At 41.8% G+C, this 19414-nt stretch overlaps 1 protein-coding gene across 1 annotated transcript; it reads left to right on the top strand.

Annotated features, from left to right (window-relative positions):
• The first annotated feature begins 424 nt into the window (after positions 1-424).
• LOC101159482 (leucine-rich alpha-2-glycoprotein-like) lies at positions 425-2157 on the top strand. The gene is given in 3 exon segments (XM_011491579.3): positions 425-623; positions 753-1191; positions 1194-2157. Coding segments are annotated over 3 exon segments (1011 nt in total). The 5' UTR covers positions 425-554; the 3' UTR covers positions 1697-2157.
• Positions 2158-19414: the final 17257 nt, after the last annotated feature.

Here is a 19414-nt window from a genome sequence, read left to right as displayed (position 1 = left end):
TGTTTTGCTTCTTAGTTCACACATATAAGTACCGGTAGGTGTGATTAAGCTCGTCGTATATTGATATTGTATTGTTTTAAAGATCAATTTAAGTCTTAATTGCACAATTTATACAATTTATTGTCTCTAGATTATTATCTATATTTCCCTATATATACCTATTAGGTAGCACAAGTCCTATTTAGGTTGTTTTATTCAAAGCTGCATGAAACAGCTCAATGAAATGACCTCTTAGTCCAAAATGCAAAGTAAAAACTACAAAAACACAATAATTTTGTTATGTCCTCTAACATTTTTTTCCTAAAAGTCTTCTTTAAGCTAGTCTTGATTTAGTTTTTCAGCTTTTTTACTTTTTGTTCGGCGTGGGGAATATTTGGCGCCATAAATATCATGTTATTTTTCTACTCGTGCAGCAGAATTGGAAATGGCAACAAGTCTGTGTAACAGTCAGTCACTCACCATGTTGACACTGCATGTCCTTGACAAGTGACTGCCGTGGCAAGCCCTGGTTTGCACAATAAGCAATGATTACTTTGCACGATTCCTCCCACTGAATGCCTGTAAACCGCCAGCAATCATTACCGAATCAGACCATCCGAGACACATTTACTTGGAAAACAGCTGTAAGTTTTTTAAGTGTGTTTGAGGACAAAACCCGCATGAACTAGAAAATATTTTACTTGTATTTATTTAGTTTTCTGTGAGATATTTTGCTGTCTCATCCTATTTAATTTTTTGTCCTCATTCTGCAGCATTTAGAAATGACAACCTTTTTTGTTCTGGCATTCCTCCTCATGGCGTTCTCCTGCCATGGGAGTCTTGCCTGTCCTGAATTCTGCAAGTGCAGCTCTGGAGGATCAGAGGTTGTTTGCAGTGAGGTTCCTCTGGCTACGTTTCCCTCTGACGATCTCCCAAACAGCACCACCATCCTGACAATTCAGCTGACAAACATCACGTCCATCACAGAAGAGCATCTCAAAGTGACACCACTGCTGCAAGAACTCCACCTGTATGGAAACCAGCTGCAGAGCCTTTCACCGCATCTTCTCCGAGCTCTTCCTCATCTTCTCAATTTGGATCTGACTGAAAACAAGCTGAGGCATCTGCCTGCAAATGTTTTCAGCCACGCTCCACTTCGTGGTTTGGTGCTGAAGAATAACCTCATTGAAGAAGCTCGTGGAGACTGGTTGCCTGAAGTCTGACTTGGTTGGACTTATCTGGAAACCTTTTGACAAGAATCCCAACGGCTTTGCTCCAGAGGCTACCTAACCTGGAAAACCTTGATTTGTCCAACAACCATCTAGAGGAGATACCGGTACATTCTCTGGATGGGCTGGCTAAACTCGAGAGGTTGAACCTTCAGGACAACAAGCTGCACAGCTTAGATGCATCTTCATTTCAGAGCATGCCTAGCTTAACTGTTTTGTTCCTCGCTCGCAACAAGCTCAGCCACCTCCCGGGGAACCTCTTCCATGGTCTCAGTCTGATCACACACCTGAGTCTGTATGGCAATCAGCTGAGCCGAATCCCTGTGGGGTTGTTTGACCCGCTGGCCTCTTTGGAAGAGAGGAGCCTGGACCTGACTGGGAATCCTCTGGTGTGTGAGGGGAAAACAGAGTACCTGTGTAGGTGGTATGAGAAGAACAAGAGAGTTTTTCTGTCAGACAGCCTTAGCACCTGCAGGTGCCCTGTGTGAGTCTTTAAAGTTGGTGATGTTACTATCTGGAAGGGAACTGGGCCTTTAGTTGAAATGTCTTAGAAACCAGGTAAAAAGTTCTGTAAAAAATGTTATTAATTCAAATGTTTAAAATTACAATTCCTCTTTCCATCATGGACACAACAGGTGTCTCCTATAGATCTCAGACTTTGAGTTGCAGTTTTTTTCCACCTTTCAAACTAAAAAAATTGTAGCTTTTCTTTTTTTTCTTATTTCTTACAGATATAGTACCATCAAGTGACATTTAATGTTGAGTGGATTGTATTAGTTGATTTTGTTTTTATGTACAGCACCTTGAGCTGTCGTTGCTGTCACGAAAGGTGCTATATAAATAAAATTAATTTGAATTTGAATTAGTAGTTACAAATCAGAGGAATCAAAGCTTGAATGCTTCAGATGAGTAAAAAAGTGCATTAAAAATGGTTGATCTTGCCAGTTAATATTGTGATGTGCATTCAATTTACATCATAGCAATATTACATATTGTTTTTTTTTGCTAAAGCTTACAAAACTAAGATAGAAATAAAAAATATAATTTTTTGTTTTTTTATCTCACTGCAGATTTGATTTTTTTTACTCTAAATCATTTTATTTTAATGTTTAAAAGTAAATCTTTAGCCTTGCTATTCATGAAAGATATTTTTAGCTTATAATCAAAAACATGCTTATAAAATCTGTCTAAAATCTGTTGTTTTACTTATTATTTCACCGCAGTATCATGGATAAAAATGTTATTTGCAATGCATTAATAAAAGCCAACTTTGATTTTTGCATGGGGCCATCCTTACTGTTGAAAATGACAGAAACTCAGCTGTGGATGAGCTGGCTTCCTTCTTGTTTGCCTCTTGCAAAATCTTGTCCACACTCACCGCAGCCTAAAAGGAACAGTCTGTCAGGGAAAACAACAGGGAATTTCAGAAAGCTTTCAGGTAAGAGCGTTTTCATGATGACCACTTTCAGGTTTTAGAGTAATTACAGGTGAGTCATTTGTTCTTTTGACATTTTCCAGAGCTCTGCTGTGAGGATGAAGTTGTTGCTGCTGCTTTTAACGCTCACATCCCTGAGACTAATTTCCACTGAAGATTCTTGTTCCCACTTTCTGTAGCCGAGGTGAACTGCAGCCAAAATGTTCCTGTAACCAGTTTAACCTCCAACACCACTCAATTATCCATCCAAACCTGAGCAGTCCAATTCTCTGACTGCTGCTCTCCTCTTAAAGAAGCTTCAGGTATTGGGCACAAACTTCATCTATTTCATTTCATTTATTAATTTATTTGTAAAGCACCTTTGTAAAGGCCTAAAGTGCTGTACACAGGGAGAACAAACACAGAACATTATCATAAAACCTAAAAGAATAAAAAGGGTCAATCCTTAAGTGCTGAAATGGAGGAATAATTCTGTTTTAAAACTCTCCAAGAGCATGAACTCTCTAATTGGTGGTGGCAACTAATTCCATAATTCCCCGAAACTTAGGTTTTGGTTCTGGTAACCATTAACTCAGACTGGTCTGCGGACCTTAGGGAAAAATATTTTCAAAGTAGACTGGAGGGGTGAGTAGGTGCCGTACCCACCAGGGACTTAAAAGTAAGGACCATAATTTTGATAAAAAGCATGTCTTTCACTGGCAGCCAGTTCAGAGAGACCGAGATCGGTGTTATGCGGTCAAACTTGTTAATATGATTCTTTAGAACTGCTGATTTAGTTCACCTGAACACATTTGGTATGGTAAATCATGGTAAATTTCCTGGTGGTTTTAGTTCGGAGACTCCTTTACCGCCTCCTAGAGGGTAGGGGGGTCAACAGTCTGGGTGCTGGGTGGCCGGAGTCTCTGATGATTTTTTTCTGCCCTTTTTGGAAATTGCTTACTGTTGATGTACTTCGTGGCAGGAAGTGGTGATCTGGTGATGTGCTGGGCACTGTCAGAGTGGTTTAATTTTTTAAAAAAGTTTAAAGCACACATTCAGATCTTAGGCTAATAGTGTCTAGTTGCTGTTTATGGAAAAAAAATATTTTTATTTTTTTGGGGATTCCACACCAATGTTGTCATGTTTGAGTTATTTTTTTGCATTTTTATTTGACACTGAATGTGTTTTATTTTCAAAGGAATTGTTTGTGGTGCTGTCCAAAGGAAAAACAAATTATATATAGAAAAAAAACCTGTTATAATTCAATGTTTATAATATTTAAATATTCTCTAAGTGATTGGCTTTATGGCCACAAAAACAAAAAAAAGTGTGTTTTTCTAAATGGTTAAAGTGGGATCAGTATAAAACTGGACCAAATTGTTTTTTTTTTAGCTTCAAATGTTACAGACCCCTTAATTTAGCTAAAATCCCAGAAGCTTCCTCTTCTTCAAAATCAAGACAACAATCTGTTTGAGCAAACATATTTTCCAATCTGCACCTCCTGGAGACACTAAACCTTGTAGCAAACAAATCTCAATTCTCAAACCCTCCATAAACATTCTTTTCTGCAGGAAGATCTGCTGAGAGAGCCTCCAGTAGCCCTTCTGCTATATCTCTGCGTCACCCTCAGCTCCTTCTGCTGAATCAGAATCAGCTTTAACACCTCCCCTCCAGATTTCTGGAGAGAAGGCCCTCCTTTCTCATGATCCTAAAAAGGAACTCCTAGCAAAGTGATGAAACTCTGTAGAGATGGCTCACTGCCCATTCTCACAATGTCCTCATTTTTAGAGACTTGTGATGGTCTTAAACATCTGAAAAATATAAAATAAACTCTTTAACTGACACTCAATTCAATAATCAGGAAATGAGAGGAAAATCTATATTTTACACTTGTGGGGAAAAAATAGGAGAAAGCAAAACAGTGAGATATTTTGAATGTACAAAATCATTTTATTTTATATGTTCTTTTAATATATTCCTATTTAAAGACATATGTTAACAAATGAGATCAATTGAGCTGTAATAGTTCTCCAGGATGCAGCTCCTGCAGAAATCTTTCAGCACAACCTCATACTTGTTGGTTGCATCACAGATTGCAGCATTGTTTCAGTCTTGGCCTTTTGTTTTTTAAAGATGTTGCGCATGTGGGTGTGTGTGTGGGCTTCGCTGTTGCAGAATCTTGCATATAACCTCTCTCAGAAACGTGCAAATATCTCCCATCTTTTTTCTTTTTTTTTTTGCTTACTTCAGGTCTGCCTTTTGTTTGCTGTGACTGTATATCATTTGTGTGCCCACACACTTGCTGTCCCCTGCCTTGATCAGACTGTGTGCAGCACTTTGTAACTTACAGCTCTTGTAAAACCTAAAACATTGCAGACCCTTGATTGTGTTACTCCAGGGATTTAAAGCTTGTTTATCAATGCAGCCTTAGCAACTTGAGAGGTTTGATGTATGACTTTCATCCCACCTTCTTAGATTGCCTTCTGGAGGAAGGAAGTAGCAGGAAGTTTAGCAATCACTGTCCTGTACCCTTAGGTTCCAGTCCTGAATTTTAAATATGTTCAAAGTTTGAAGCAAAAAAGAAAGCATGTGCTTCCTTTCTGGCCCATTAAAAAGTTACATTTCTATTAAAACTGCTTGCAAAACAACTTTGTGTGGTGCAGACTGCAGAACATTGAAAATAGGTGTTTTTTGTGTCAGTAAAAGCAATTAAAAACAATGTTTACTGAGACTTCATTTTAAGATGCCACTTACTTGAAACATCAAAATCTAAAACCCACAGTTTCAAGTACCCCCCCCCCCCCCTCAAGGGTAATCAGTCCTTCCATATTGAACCAATCCTAGGGTTTTTTTTTAGCCAATCTTTAGGCAAGAGCAGAACGAGACTGAAGTGGTAAATCCAGGCCAAAGTCTCAGATCTTCCAATAAGAAGCTTTTAGCAGAGCCCACTTCAAAACAAAGGAAGATCTCCCATTTACATGTTTGTGGATTGCTCTTTCGTGGTATTTGTGCATTTTTTTAAATTTCTTTGAACCTTTTTAAAGTCAGGAATAGACCTACTTTTCAGAAAAGCCTTTATTTTATTATTTTATTATTTTTTATTTTCATTTTTAGATTATTTTGTGATATATGTTTGTGGTATGACTAATTAAAATTGAGTGTATTTTGGTTTTTATATTTAATTCTAATTGTTTATCCAACTAGTTTATTACTTTTTTAAATTTTACTTTTGAGTAATTTTTAAACAGATTGATGACATAAATCCTAATTTTTTCTGCTCCTCTTGGGGGCGCAAACCTGCTTTCAGGACTGTGGTGTGGACTGCTAAAAGCAACAACAATCGAGTTATGCATACCTCAAAAATGGATTAGGACCTGATCAATGAAAATGTCAATCTGAGGGTTTTGAAAATGGCAGTGACCATTCTGAAACACATCTGCAGTGATGAAAACATTTTGTCAATCCCACATTTTTGACAGGAATCAGAACTTTTGGGCCTTCTTCCTCTGCATTTAGGGGACCTTATCTATCTACACCCACCAGGACTCACAGGACTCTCATCTGTAGAATAATTTACCTGAGGATCTAAACATTTCTGCATCTGTGGAGATTTTTAAATATAAACTAGAGAGGCATCTTTAACTTTTATGGTTCATCATTGGTACATGTCTGCCTTTTCTTTCCTTTAATTGTTACATTTTTTTGTTCATCTTGTGTTGCTGCTTTTAGTCTATTGTTTTTATGACTTTTTGTTGTTTTAATCTTTTTTACGTCAAGCACCTTGTTAGGGAAAGGTGCTCTACAAACAAAGTGATAGATTATTTGACCTTATTCTCTTTGGGTATCTAAGCAAAAACTTCTTTTAAACTCATCGTTCTGAGGTTTTTATTGAGCAGTTTAAGAAAAATGTTAGCGACAGTTCCACTCCGTGAAAACTGTTTCATATTTTTGAAGTGGAATTAATTGAAAAGACCTATGACAGTAAGTAGAAGATGGTCGTATTTATGAACTTATGTAAGTAAGTAAGTAATCTTTATTCATACAGCACTTCTCACAGAGAGCGACTAACAAAGTGCTTCACAAAGTAAAACAATATAAAATCAGTAACGATACCCAATAAAACGCACACAGGCATTGAAATAAACAAACAAGCAAAAGTGAACACAAGTAAAAGTCAGCTAAAAGCTTTCCTAAATAAAAAGGTCTTAACTTGAGCTTTAAAACACTCGACTGAGTCAATTTGGCGCAGAGACAGGGGGAGGTCGTTCCAAAGTCGGGGAGCAACTGCCTGAAAGGCGAGGTCTCCTCTTGTTTTAAAATGAGTTTTTGGAACACATAAAAGATTTTTTTCAGTGGACCTCAAAGAACGTACAGGAGTGTAGGGAGTTAAAAGGTCAGAAATATAGATCGGGGTTTGTCCGTGCAGGGCTCTAAAAACTAAAAACAGAATCTTAAAATCTATTCGAAATTTAACAGGAAGCCAATGTAGAGATAAAAGCAGAGGGGTGGCATGAGTGCGCTTATTGGTTCCAGTTAAAAGCCTTGCAGCAGAGTTCTGGACCAGTTGGAGACGTTTAAGAGACTTTTTGTTAAAACAAGTAAAAAGAGAATTACAATAGTCTAAACGAGAGGAGATAAAAGCATGGATGATCAGCTCAAGGTCAGACCTGGTCAACATTGGCTTCAGTTTAGCCACATTCCTCAGGTGGTAAAAACAGTTTTTGACCAAGCACTTTGAATGAGAGTATAGAGACATAGCTTTGTCAAACCAGACACCAAGATTCCTGAGACTGGGCTGGACAGAAGAGCTCAGTGCACCAAGGTGTCTTTTGATGGAGGGAATTTTGTCATCAGGAGCAAAAATTATTGTCTCTGTCTTGTTTGGGTTCAGGAGTAAATGGTTGTGCAACTCTGATGCTGGCCAAGCAGTCTAGGAGATTTGAAAGATTTGTGGAATTATTTTTACCAAAGGAGCAATAAAGTTGAATGTCATCAGCGTAAAGATGATAAGAAATATTTGAAAATTTGCTGATGAGTCTCCCAAGGGGAATCATGTAGAGAGTGAACAGAGTGGGTACCAATACAGAACCTTGGGGAACGCCACAAGACAGGATTTTTGCTTCTGAAGAAAGAGAGTCAACACAGACCTTATATGATCTACCACTGAAATAGGAGACAAACCAGCTTAGGACAGAACCAGATAAACCGTAGTCGTTGTGAAGACGTTCGAGCAAGATGACATGGTTTACAGTATCAAATGCAGATTTTAGGTCTAAAAGAATGAGAACGGTGAATTGACCAGAATCTGCCGCCATGAGCACATCATTAGAACCTTTTAAAAGAGCTGTTTCAGTTGAGTGGTTCTTTTTAAAGCCAGATTGGAAAACGTCACAAATATTGTTTTGTTCTAAGAATAACCTTAGTTGCTCTGCTACAACCTTCTCCAAGATCTTAGCAATAAAAGGAAGTTTTGAAATGGGACGGAAATTATTTAGATCAGAGCGGTCCAAGTTAGGTTTTTTAAGCACAGGATTTATTATAGCGTGCTTCAGAAAGGAAGGAACGGATCCAGACGTTAAGGAGAGATTTATAAGGTCAACCACGGCAGCACCAATACACTCAAACACTTGGAGAAAAATAGGAGTTGGAATTATATCAAGGGGGCAAGATGAGGGCTTGATCTTATCGAGCAGAGAATGGATGTCCTCCACTGTGACTGGAGAAAAATTAGACCAAGACTGAGAGAATTGAGGGGATGGAGGTGCAGGTGAACCGTTTAATTCACCAAACATGTTGAAGAAAAGATTGGAGGGACACAACTTTTAAACAAAATATACATTTTAATGTGATTATCAGTTGCAATGGACCTTGAGAAATAAAAGTACAGCAATAGGAAGAACTAAAAGAAACTGGATTATGCCAATAATGTAAAAAATATCTATATAAAAGAATCAATATTGGGGTGGGATTATAAAAGTTTGCTTCTTCCCCCTTCCTTTTAAGCAACAGATCTAACACGATTTGACTTTATTTGATTATCACCATAATAACAGAATCTAATCTGACTTATTTACTGTATGCACAACTGCAAATACGTCTACCGGTATTTATGATTGTGAGTTATTACAATATTAAGAAGATGGCCTCATGGTGTGATGCTGTAGTAGGTGTGATGCTGTAGTATCGCGAGACCCAGCGAGACGAGTGTGGTGAGTCGACTTGGCGGCGCGTAAGCATTTGAACAAACATTTTCGATCTTGTTTCATTTTTCCGCCATATTAAAATATTTCCTGCTAACTAACACAACCTGTTAAGAGTATTAAGCTTCTGTCAGCCTGGAGGACCTGGAGAATTTCATTGACGAGTGTTTTAATACCTGCAACATGGTGAAGCCCAGAACCGCCACCACCACCCCCTCCGCCAAGCGTGAACGGCCTGAGGACTCTCCCGGGGCTGTGTCCTCTCCGGGCAGCGGAATGAGCGATATCCTGGATTCGATTGACAAAAAGCTCTCCAGCTTTGATGGCCGCCTCAATTTGCTGGAGATCCTCCATAGAGAATTTCAAGGTCTGCGGGAGTCTCTGGAATTCAGCCAGCAGCAGGTGCGGGAGCTCGCAGCGGAGAACCAGGCCCTCAGAGAGACCGTGAAGACCCTGAGCAATGACACCGCCCGTCTCTCAGAGGAGAACCGATCCATAAAGGAAACCCTCCTGGATCTTCAGTCGAGGAGCATGAGGGACAATCTAGTGGTCGCGGGGGTTCCAGAGGAGGCAGGAGAAGACCCCGAGGCCACCGTTAGATCCTTTTTACAGGTCCACCTGAAGCTCCCCAAGGAGGAGGTGCAGAAGATCTCCTTCCACAGGGTTCACCGCCTCGGAGGAAGAAGGTCCGACCACCAGCGCCCGCGTCCTATTGTGGCTAAATTCGAACATTTCAAACAGAAGGAGTTGGTGAAGGGCCGCGGACGGGAACTGAGAGGCACGCATTACAGCGTTAATGACCAGTTCCCGGTAGAAATCCTCCGCAGAAGGAAGATCCTGTTCCCGCTGAGGAGGAAACATCTTGCTGCTGGTTCGAGAGCGATTGTGGCCGTTGACAAACTTTACGTGGACGGCCGGCTGTTCCGGGACCCGGAGATCACCCCCTGGCTGTGCTGAAGGCTTTCAGATCCGCGCTGAGAACATCTGCGCTGCCCAGAAGAAACCCGCTAAACTTACTTCAATGAATGGAAAACCGGATCATCAATAATCCACACCTCGATCGCAGGAAAACAGTCTTTTTTTTTCTTCGTCACCTCAGTCCCACTGATGTTTCTATTGTTGTTTTGTTGTTGTTTTCGTTTTCCCTTCTATCTCTTTTTTTCTTTCCTTTACTCTCCTCCCCCCCTCTCCCCCCTCATTATATGTAAATCACCTGGAAGCAACTCATCCTCGGTAAGTATTTATTTATGCACGGAGCGGGCGCGCGCACACACAAGCGCGCACACGGGCGTGCACATGCGATCCCGCACACACACGCCGACATACTGCAATCACCTCACACAGGCTCTCATAGGACGCACGCGACACGCAGCTCACATAGCCAGAAAACGTTCACGCGCACAGCGCTTCTCAATGCGGGTACGCGCACACGGACTGGTACACAAGCACTACTTAGCTTTACACCTTTTCAGTCAGAGCAGTTATGAACAGTCTTAACATCGTTAGCTGGAATGTGCGTGGACTTGGCTCTGAGCCAAAGAGACTGAAAGTGTTAAATCACCTGGATGGTCTAAAAGCAGATATAGCTCTACTGCAGGAGACCCATTTATCAAATTCTTTGGATCACCTTATGTGCTGCTTACAATTTCCAGTTATATACTCTGCCAGTTACAACTCCAAACAACGAGGAGTTGCTGTTTTAATTAATAAAAATCTTAATTTTACTCATAAGGATACAGTTACTGACCCAGAAGGCAGATTTGTAATCATTAATATATCCATTCAGAATAAGGACTTTTGTATAGTGAGTATTTATGGTCCCAATGTTGACGACTCTTCCTTCTTTCACAGATTCTTCACCTCACTCTCAGTTCACTCTGACTCCACAATCATTATAGGAGGAGACTTCAACCTTGTTTTGGACCCTGAACTTGACAGACTCAGCACAGCAGCAAATCAGCGTACATGGCGATCTGCAAGTATTCTAAAGCAGTACATGAATGATCTGGGTCTCTGCGACGCGTGGCGCTCATGTCACCCAAGCACTAAAGGGTTCACCTTTTTTTCTCCAGTTCACTTTTCACACTCCCGTTTAGACTATTTATTAATCAGTAACTCTCTTTTAAAAAATATTCAAAGCTCCAATATCCATCCAATTATTATCAGTGATCATGCACCAGTCTCTGTAAACATTTCTAGGGAAAAATCCACACCCTCTGGTACAACTTGGAGGTTTAATACGTCTCTGTTAAAGGACCAGGAATTTCTTGAATTCTTTAAAAAAGAGTGGGCAACCTTCTTAGACTTCAACACTACTCCAGACATCCCACCGTGCGTTCTTTGGGAAACAGCAAAGGCAGTCATGAGAGGGAAAATCATTTCTTATTCAACGCACAAAAAACGCAAAGAGAAAGCAGATTTATTAGAATTAGAAAATAAAATCAAAACCCTGGAGACTGCTTATGCTGCTTCTGCACAGGAACACATTCTGAGAGATCTGAAAAATTTAAAGCTGCAGTTAAATGACATCATTAATAAACAAACACAATTTCAAATACAAAGGCTACGACTTGAAAGATTTGAAAACTCTAATAAATCTTGCAAATTTCTGGCTAATCAGCTTAAAATTAACAGAGAAAAATCATCAATCACCTCTATTATGGACCAAACAGGAAATGTCACCCATGACCCGGTCAAAATTAATAACGCATTTGAAAACTTTTATAAAAACCTGTACACACCGCAGATCAATCCGTCAGAGCAAAGTATTGACTCATTTCTTAATAATGTAAACCTACCCAGGCTAAATGAGGATCAAATCACAAACTTAGATTCTCCGCTCTCGCTGTCTGAACTTCATGAAGCTCTGTTACTTATGCCTAATGGTAAAGCACCAGGGCCTGACGGCTTTCCTGCTGAGTTTTATAAAGAATTCTGGGAACAACTGGCACCAACATTTTATAAAACTGTCACATCTATTAATGAGAGCCAATCAATGCCACCTAACATGAACTCAGCCAACATAATTCTTCTTCTAAAACCAGACAAAGATCCCACTAGTCCTTCAAGCTATCGCCCTATTTCTCTAATCAATGCAGATGTAAAAATTATCTGCAAAGCACTAGCACAGAGAATAGAAAAAATCACTCCTCACATAATTCACTTCGACCAGACTGGATTCATCAAAGGCAGACACTCGGATGATAATGTCCGTAGACTAATTAATATAATAGACTTTGCCACCATTGAAAACCAGGAAATGACGGTACTATCGCTGGATGCTGAAAAAGCCTTTGACAGAGTTAATTGGAAGTTCCTTATTGCTGCCCTCCAGAAGTTTGGTTTTGGAGAAGCATTCATCAATTGGATCAAAATATTATATCACAACCCCAATGCATCAGTTAGAACTAATAAACAGACTTCAAACAGGTTTTTTCTTGGAAGAGGAACCAGACAGGGCTGCCCACTCTCTCCTTCTCTTTTTGCTATATTCATTGAGCCTTTAGCTGCAGCAATAAGACAGAATGAGAGCATTATAGGAATAAAAACCAAACACAGCCATCATAAAATTAGTCTTTATGCGGATGACATATTACTGTTTTTAAGGAATTTACATTCTGTAAATGAAACAGCAATGATCATAAATGAATTCTCCTCCATATCAGACTATTCCATTAATTGGAATAAGTCTGTTTTATTACCACTCAACAGGAATATGGAACAAAGACTCACAATTCCAGTTAAAACAGGAAATATCAAATATCTGGGTATCTACTTTTCCCCCAAACTATCAGAACTGGTGCAGCTAAACCACACCCCATTACTGAAAAGCATACAGGACGATCTAACACGCTGGACCAACCTGCCTTTGTCCCTTATGGGCAAGGTAGCCACGGTTAAAATGAAAATCTTACCCAAGGTTAATTATCTCTTCTCAATGATTCCCACACAACCGCCATTAAAATGGTTCAAAACATTAGACTCATCCATATCAAGCTTTCTATGGAACAACAAACCTGCAAGAATTAGTCTAAAAACTTTAAAATCTGCAAAAAACTGTGGAGGATTAGAATTACCTAACTTCCACAAATACTTTCTTGCAAATAGATTACAATACATCTTAAAATGGTTAAAAAATAATCCAGAAACCAACTCATGGTTAGACTTGGAACAGGCGTTATGTGGAAAGATCAACCTGTCACAGCTACCATTTATTAGCCAAACAGTTAAAAAACAGGATTGTTTCAAAAGCATTAATATAAATGCCACCTTAACAGCCTGGTGGGAATTTCTCAAAATATCAAAATCATCAATTCAACCGTGCAAAATGACACCCATCTGGAACAACCCGGACATCCTTATTAACAAAAAAATGATTCACTTCCCAGCTTGGCAAGCAGGGGGTATAAAACAACTAGAGCACGTAATTATTGATAGAAGATTCATAACCCCCCAGGAACTTCAAGACAAACATGGAATAAATAACTTCTTGGAATATCAGCAACTTAAATCAAGTATTACTAAAAAGTATAAAATTAAAGACGACGATTTAAAGCTACCAGATGTAGTTACCACTCTGATTAATTTTTCAATGAATAGAACTCTCTCCAAAATATACAAACTTTTATGTAATTTAGATAACAATATTGCCCTTCCAACAAAAAAATGGGATGCAGATTTGAGCATCAGCACAGATGAAAGCTTCTGGTCAGAACTTTGTCTAAACACCTTTAAACTGACAAAAAGTCCAAATCTGCAGCTAATCCATCTCAAAACTCTTCACAGAATTTACTACACTGGACAGAGGATGTTCAAGATGGGTCTCAGTAACTCAGACATTTGCGAGCACTGTGATAATAATCTACCCGACAGCTACATGCACGCACTGTGGTTCTGCACTCCTGTCCAGGCTCTCTGGCAGCAGGTATGTGCCGATTTATCAGTCTGGCTTAAGGTTTCAATCACTGCCTCACCGTCACTTTGTGTGCTTGGTGACATGAGTGCCATCGATATAGAAGAAGGATTAGCTTCTATCATTTTCATAACTCTTTGTATTGCCAAAAAAACTATTTTAATAAATTGGAAAAACAAGAAAAATATAAACATAAGTCAACACAGAAATCTGCTGTTTGATCATATCAGCTTGGAAAAAATGTCAGCCCAAAGCTCAAGTAACTTTGAAAGAATTCAATCTCTCTGGTCTCCTGTGGCTGACTCCATGACTTAGGGGGTGGGGGGCTTGGTCGTCGCTGCTCCTTGCCCTTCTGCCGTGGTTTGGGGTGTGGGTCGGGGCTTCCGGTGCCTGGCGGGGGCGGTTCCGTTGGTCGGGGGGTCGGGTCCGGTGCCTGGGTGGGGCGGGCTGGGGCGCTGCGTGGTCCTCTGGGCTTGGGTGTGGGGGTGCGTGGTGGGGGGGTGGGGTGGTGGTCTGGCTTGGCTTGGGGGGGTGGTCCCTTTGCCTGTGCTGGGGGGGGTTGGCGGGGGGCCCTGCTCGGGTGGGGGGGGCCCAGCGGCGCCGGATGGGCTGCCCATCTGCACCTGGGGCTGGGATCGGCCCTTCCCTGGCTCTGGGGCGGGACGGGACAACCCTCTCGGGGCCCCCGGTCGCTCTGGGTGTCACCCGCTTCGGCTGCGGGGTCTGGGGTGGGGTGGGGTGGGGGGCTTGTCGGCCCTGTCCTGTGGGGGGGCGTTCTGGGGGGGAGGGGGGGCCCATTATTAGTACGGGTCGGGGGGGCTAGCGGGTTGGGGTCTCCTCTGAGGCAATCAGTGGTTGCCTCGGCCGGTTGGCCTCCTCGGTCCCGTCGAGGCCTGACCAGAGCTCTTCTAGGGCCGGCGTCTGGGGGTGGGGGCCTGGGCCTTTCTCCGGGGGGGGGGGCGACGCTTTCTGGCTCCTCTCTCTCTGTGTGGGGTGGGTGGTGCCGGGCCTGGGGTGTCGGCGCCTCCGGGGGTGGGCCCCTGGGCTGGGTGGCCCTGGCCCCTTTGCTTGGGGTGGGCTGGGGGACGGCTGTTTGACCACCGGGGGACAGTCTACCAGCTGTCCCCAACTTACCCCCTTCCTTATATAACCTCATATTAGGGTGAGGGGGTGGGGGGTCTAGCCTGCGATGCGCCTTGGGGGGGGGGGCTACTTGGGAGTGGCCCCCCTCCTATGGTTGCCGTATGGAGTGGGCCCCCCCTCTTTCGGTTTTATTTGCACCTTAGACATGTAGGGTCCTTGGTAGGGGGGGTGCTTGGACATCACTGCAAGCAAGCAGCAGATGTCCTCCTGGCACCCTACCCGCCAATTTTAACCGCACCTTAGACATTTAGGGCCCCTTGGTGTGGAGGGTGAGGGGACATCACTGTGAGTAATCAGGAGATGTCCCCTTAGTGCCCTACTCGCCAATTTTAACTGCACCCCCCTTAGTACACACACCCCTCCCCCTTCAATATATACATTCAAACATAAACACACACACATGCACACAAACACCCTCTCAAACACCCATACACGCACACACATTTTACAAGGAAGGTGGGACCTGGGTCCATCTGTCCCCTACCCCTTCCCTGGTGGGGGGTGCGGGCCCCTTGGCGATGGCGGCCGTGTCCCTTGGGTGCCGGCTCCCTGGGCCCGGCGGTGCTCTCTCCGCACGGTGGGGGGGTTCATATTACACCTGAGCCGGGGGTGTTCGTGTCCCTGGGGGGTGGGTCCTGGTCCTTGCCCCTGGGCGCTGGGCCCCGCCAAACTTCCAACATGGCCGAGCCTGGTCGGGCCATATTTATAACATCCCTTGTGGGCCGCCCTTTTTTCCCCGGGGTTCCCCCCTCCTGGGCGGGGGCGGCGGGCCCCTGCCTTGCTCCTACCTGGACCAACCGTGGGCCGGGTGGGTGGCTGCCTGGAGTGCGGAGCGGGTCTCCCTTGGGGGGTCCTGGCTCGTACCTGGGGTCGGGGCGGGGGGATGCCCGGAACTCCTGGGTGGTGGTGGGGTGCTCGTCTGGGGCTGTGGGCGTCCCTCTCCGGTGGGGCCCTGCGTTGGGCTCTTCCGGCGCGGCGGGGGGCTGCTTTCCTGGCTGGGCTGGGGCGGCGCTCTCTTTCCCTCTGCGCCTCCCTGCTCTCTGGCTCTGGGGGCCTCGCGGCGGTCCGGCTGGCCCTGGCCTGGGTGGCGGTCTTGGTCGCCCGGGGGGCGGTTGTTCCCTGCCTGTTCCCGTGTGGCGTTGGGGGAATTCCGGCTGCCGCTGCTGCTGCGGCGGGGGTATGGGTGTGGGGGTGGCTGGGCGCTCCTCCTCCTTCTTTTCACATTCCACCATCCATTTTAGAAGAACATAAACACTCACCTGAGCACAGGTGTTAGCTCACCTTTGCACTAATAGTTTGCATGATTGAATGAATGAAAGATTTCACACTAGTTGGTTTAAAGGCATAGGTATGCGTTTGTGAACACTATCTGTTTTGTGTGCATGTTGACATGTGGACATTTTTGCGGCTAGCAGGTGTGTTGATAATATTTGAGTGTGTGTGAACAGGCCCCGCCCTTTTTGTACTACATTTGAACCGTACCGTAACGATAAACAACCAGTAAACCTGTCTGCTCTATGCTGCTTCATGGTCTTACCCCCCTTCCCCTCCTATTATCACCCTCCTACCCCCCCCTCTCTCTAACGTCCCTCTCTCTTCTTCCCCTCTTTCCTTTTCCGTCCGGTCCAACACCAAAGATTTTCAAACATGATTGAAATTAATAAAGTTTGGCCTCAATTACAAAAGGGGTTTATTCAGACATACCTTTGGTTTGTCTGAAGATGAATAACCCTTCTTGTTAAAATAAAATATGTCCAACACAAGAGGCCCTCAGCTCTCATCTGTTTGCCTAGCTGTTGGACAGGACAAGTTAAAAAAAAAAAAAAAAAAAAAAAAAAAAAAAAAGATGGCCTCATCTAATTCAATTTATATCTTTTTTCTTTCTTATCAAACTTAATATCTGAAATGAGTTGAATCGGTTTTTTTAATAAAGTATTCTATTTTTAACTTTTATAATTCCATTATTTTCTAACGCTTGAAATAAACCATTAAAATCAATTAAAAGAAACATAAATACAGATTTTTATTTGGATTAACAAATAAAGAGAGGATTGTACTGATAGTGTCTATTCCAATTACTTGTTGATCTAAAGAAAATCTTAGTACAAAATATCTGTGATAAAGAAACCATCCCTTAAGTGGAACCAGCCGTTCTTTTGGACTTCTCTAATGCACACTCGCTCTTCATATTTGTTATTTCACAGGTCACCGATTAACGCTCATCTCAAGCTGAAGTAAGAAAAGATGCTGTTCGGATCATTAAAAGCTTTCCTCTTTGCAAGTAAAAATAAGTCACACTATAGCTGCTTTCAGGAACAAGAGGCCATTACCATACAGGCACTTAGCATCTATGAAATGCCAAGACTGACTAGATTTAACATGAACATGCACTGACCTGCATCCCTGCAGCGCACTCAGAGGTGAAGGTGTGCATGGAAAAACCGCCTGATGCTGCGCTATAACCTGCAGCTTCATTTATCACTATCCTGTCTGGATTTTAGTCATCTCCTCTCCGTGCTCGTAAATCAATGCTCTTGTTGACGACGTGCCTGTGGGGGAAACAATTGTATAATGTACATTACCATTGTACATTATCTCATTATTGGAGACGTGGATTGAGGTCGCTTACCAGAATGTGATGGTTGTTGTTGTAAATGGCCTCCCATGCTCTCAAGAGAAATGTGCCATAAGGTGTATAGTTTTTTTGTTTGTGTTTTTTTCTTGGGAAAGTTTAACAGCATGCTGCAAACAGAAGCTGTTTTCCTGCAAAAACAGTTTGGGAGGCTGCCTTGCTGCTCTGGGACGCAGAAATGTAGGACAGAGATAAAAGAGTAAACATTCAAGAGCATCGAACTGGCTTTCAGTCTAATAATGCACTGTATATTAAAACATTCACCTTTTTGTAAGGTCTATTGGATCTCAAGAAAAAGAAGCAAAAAAAAAAAAAAAATCAATGTTCTCCGCTTATTTAAAAGCTCCACATGCAGCATCCACCTACAAAACCTTTCTTACAGCTTGAAGTCACATCAAAATGACTTTGTTCACCTCCCCCAACTTCTTCTGTTCCCTTCAGACAGCAAACATTTGTTGTAATATATTCTGCCGCAGCAACTGTGTACAAGCTGCTTTGATCTGAGGTATGACAGAAAAGAAAATCACCAGAGGATGCCGTTGTTAGGGCTTTTTTTTGCTCTACACTGTAATTTATTTATTTTTTGCCATGGATGACAGATTGATTTTCACACTGACGTACGACTAAAATCACCAACAGTGACCCACATAGAGGAGCACAAAACAACACCATTTTAAGGCTGGCTGGGAAGAAATATGAATATTTTTCAGTTTATTTTAGTCTTGCAAGAAACTTATTTTGGTGAAGTAAAGGTAAAGAATTTCATATCATTCAAAGGGCATTAAAAATATTGATTTTTAATAGAAAAACTGAACTTTGAACATTTTTTGCACTGCAAAACTGAATCTTAAGAAAGTAAAAAGACCCTGGTCTCAAGAAAAATCATATGTTTTTTAATAGCAAATTAATCTTAGTTTGAGAAAACATGTTTAGTGACAAGAATTTTTTCTTACCCCATCGGTGGATTTTTTTTTTAAAGAAATTTTAATTTTTTGCCCAATGGAGTATAAAACATTTGGACTAATACCTGTTTTACAGTGTAGTTCTGTCATTTGCTAGTCTTTTTTACACTTCGCAGAACTCTGCAGCAGCTTAACTTGGTTGGAGCATGTGGGAAGCTCATCAGGGCTATAGTGGAAGGAGGTCAGGCTCAACCGCAGAGGTGCAGGGAAAAAAATAAGAGCTTCCAGATTCATGGCAGGCTTACTGATTTGGATCGAAAGGCTTTTAAAAAGATGTCAAGAGTGTTTGTGCTTTCATGTCAAAAGATAAACTCTTTGTAGGCAGATACTCCCCTGCTTTTGTCTGGACACTTGACAAATGAACCCAATGTCTTACAATACAGTTGGTTTGCTTGCATGGAATAAGGTCTAAAATAAGATTATTTAGTAATTTCTTATTGAAAAAATTACACTGATTATTATTCTTGTTTTCAAAGAAGTAGCTATTAATTAGCTATTAATTAATTCATTCGCGGCATAGTTTTCTTATATACAGGTGGGTGGAGTTATTTATAGACATAACAGAGCTTTAACCTTTAATTTTTTTATTTTAGCATAATTTTTTGGGGTAAAATTGGCCTGTTATAGTTTAATTTTTGGAGTGCAGAATCCAGTGGATGACAAGTATCATCCGCTGCAAAACACAAAAGGTCACCAATTATTTTTGTCTAGTTTCTAGTTTAAGTTTCTTTTTACACTTGATAAAAGACAAAACTAACTTAACCTTTCAATAAGCTGAGACAACTGAATATCTTTTTAGAGTCCTCTGATCTTAAGAACATCACTCATATCACTAATAAAACTAGTTTTTTTTACTGAAAATGTTCATTTATATTTTAGAACATTATCTTAAAACTTGTATTTGGTCTTGAAATTGGTCTACAAATAAAGATATTTGGACTGT

This window comes from Oryzias latipes, chromosome 24 (genome assembly GCF_002234675.1).
Source record: "Oryzias latipes chromosome 24, ASM223467v1".
Classification (NCBI taxonomy): Eukaryota; Metazoa; Chordata; class Actinopteri; order Beloniformes; family Adrianichthyidae; genus Oryzias; species Oryzias latipes.
Note: the sequence above shows the minus strand (reverse complement) of the source record. Positions and strands in the feature narration are given on the sequence as shown.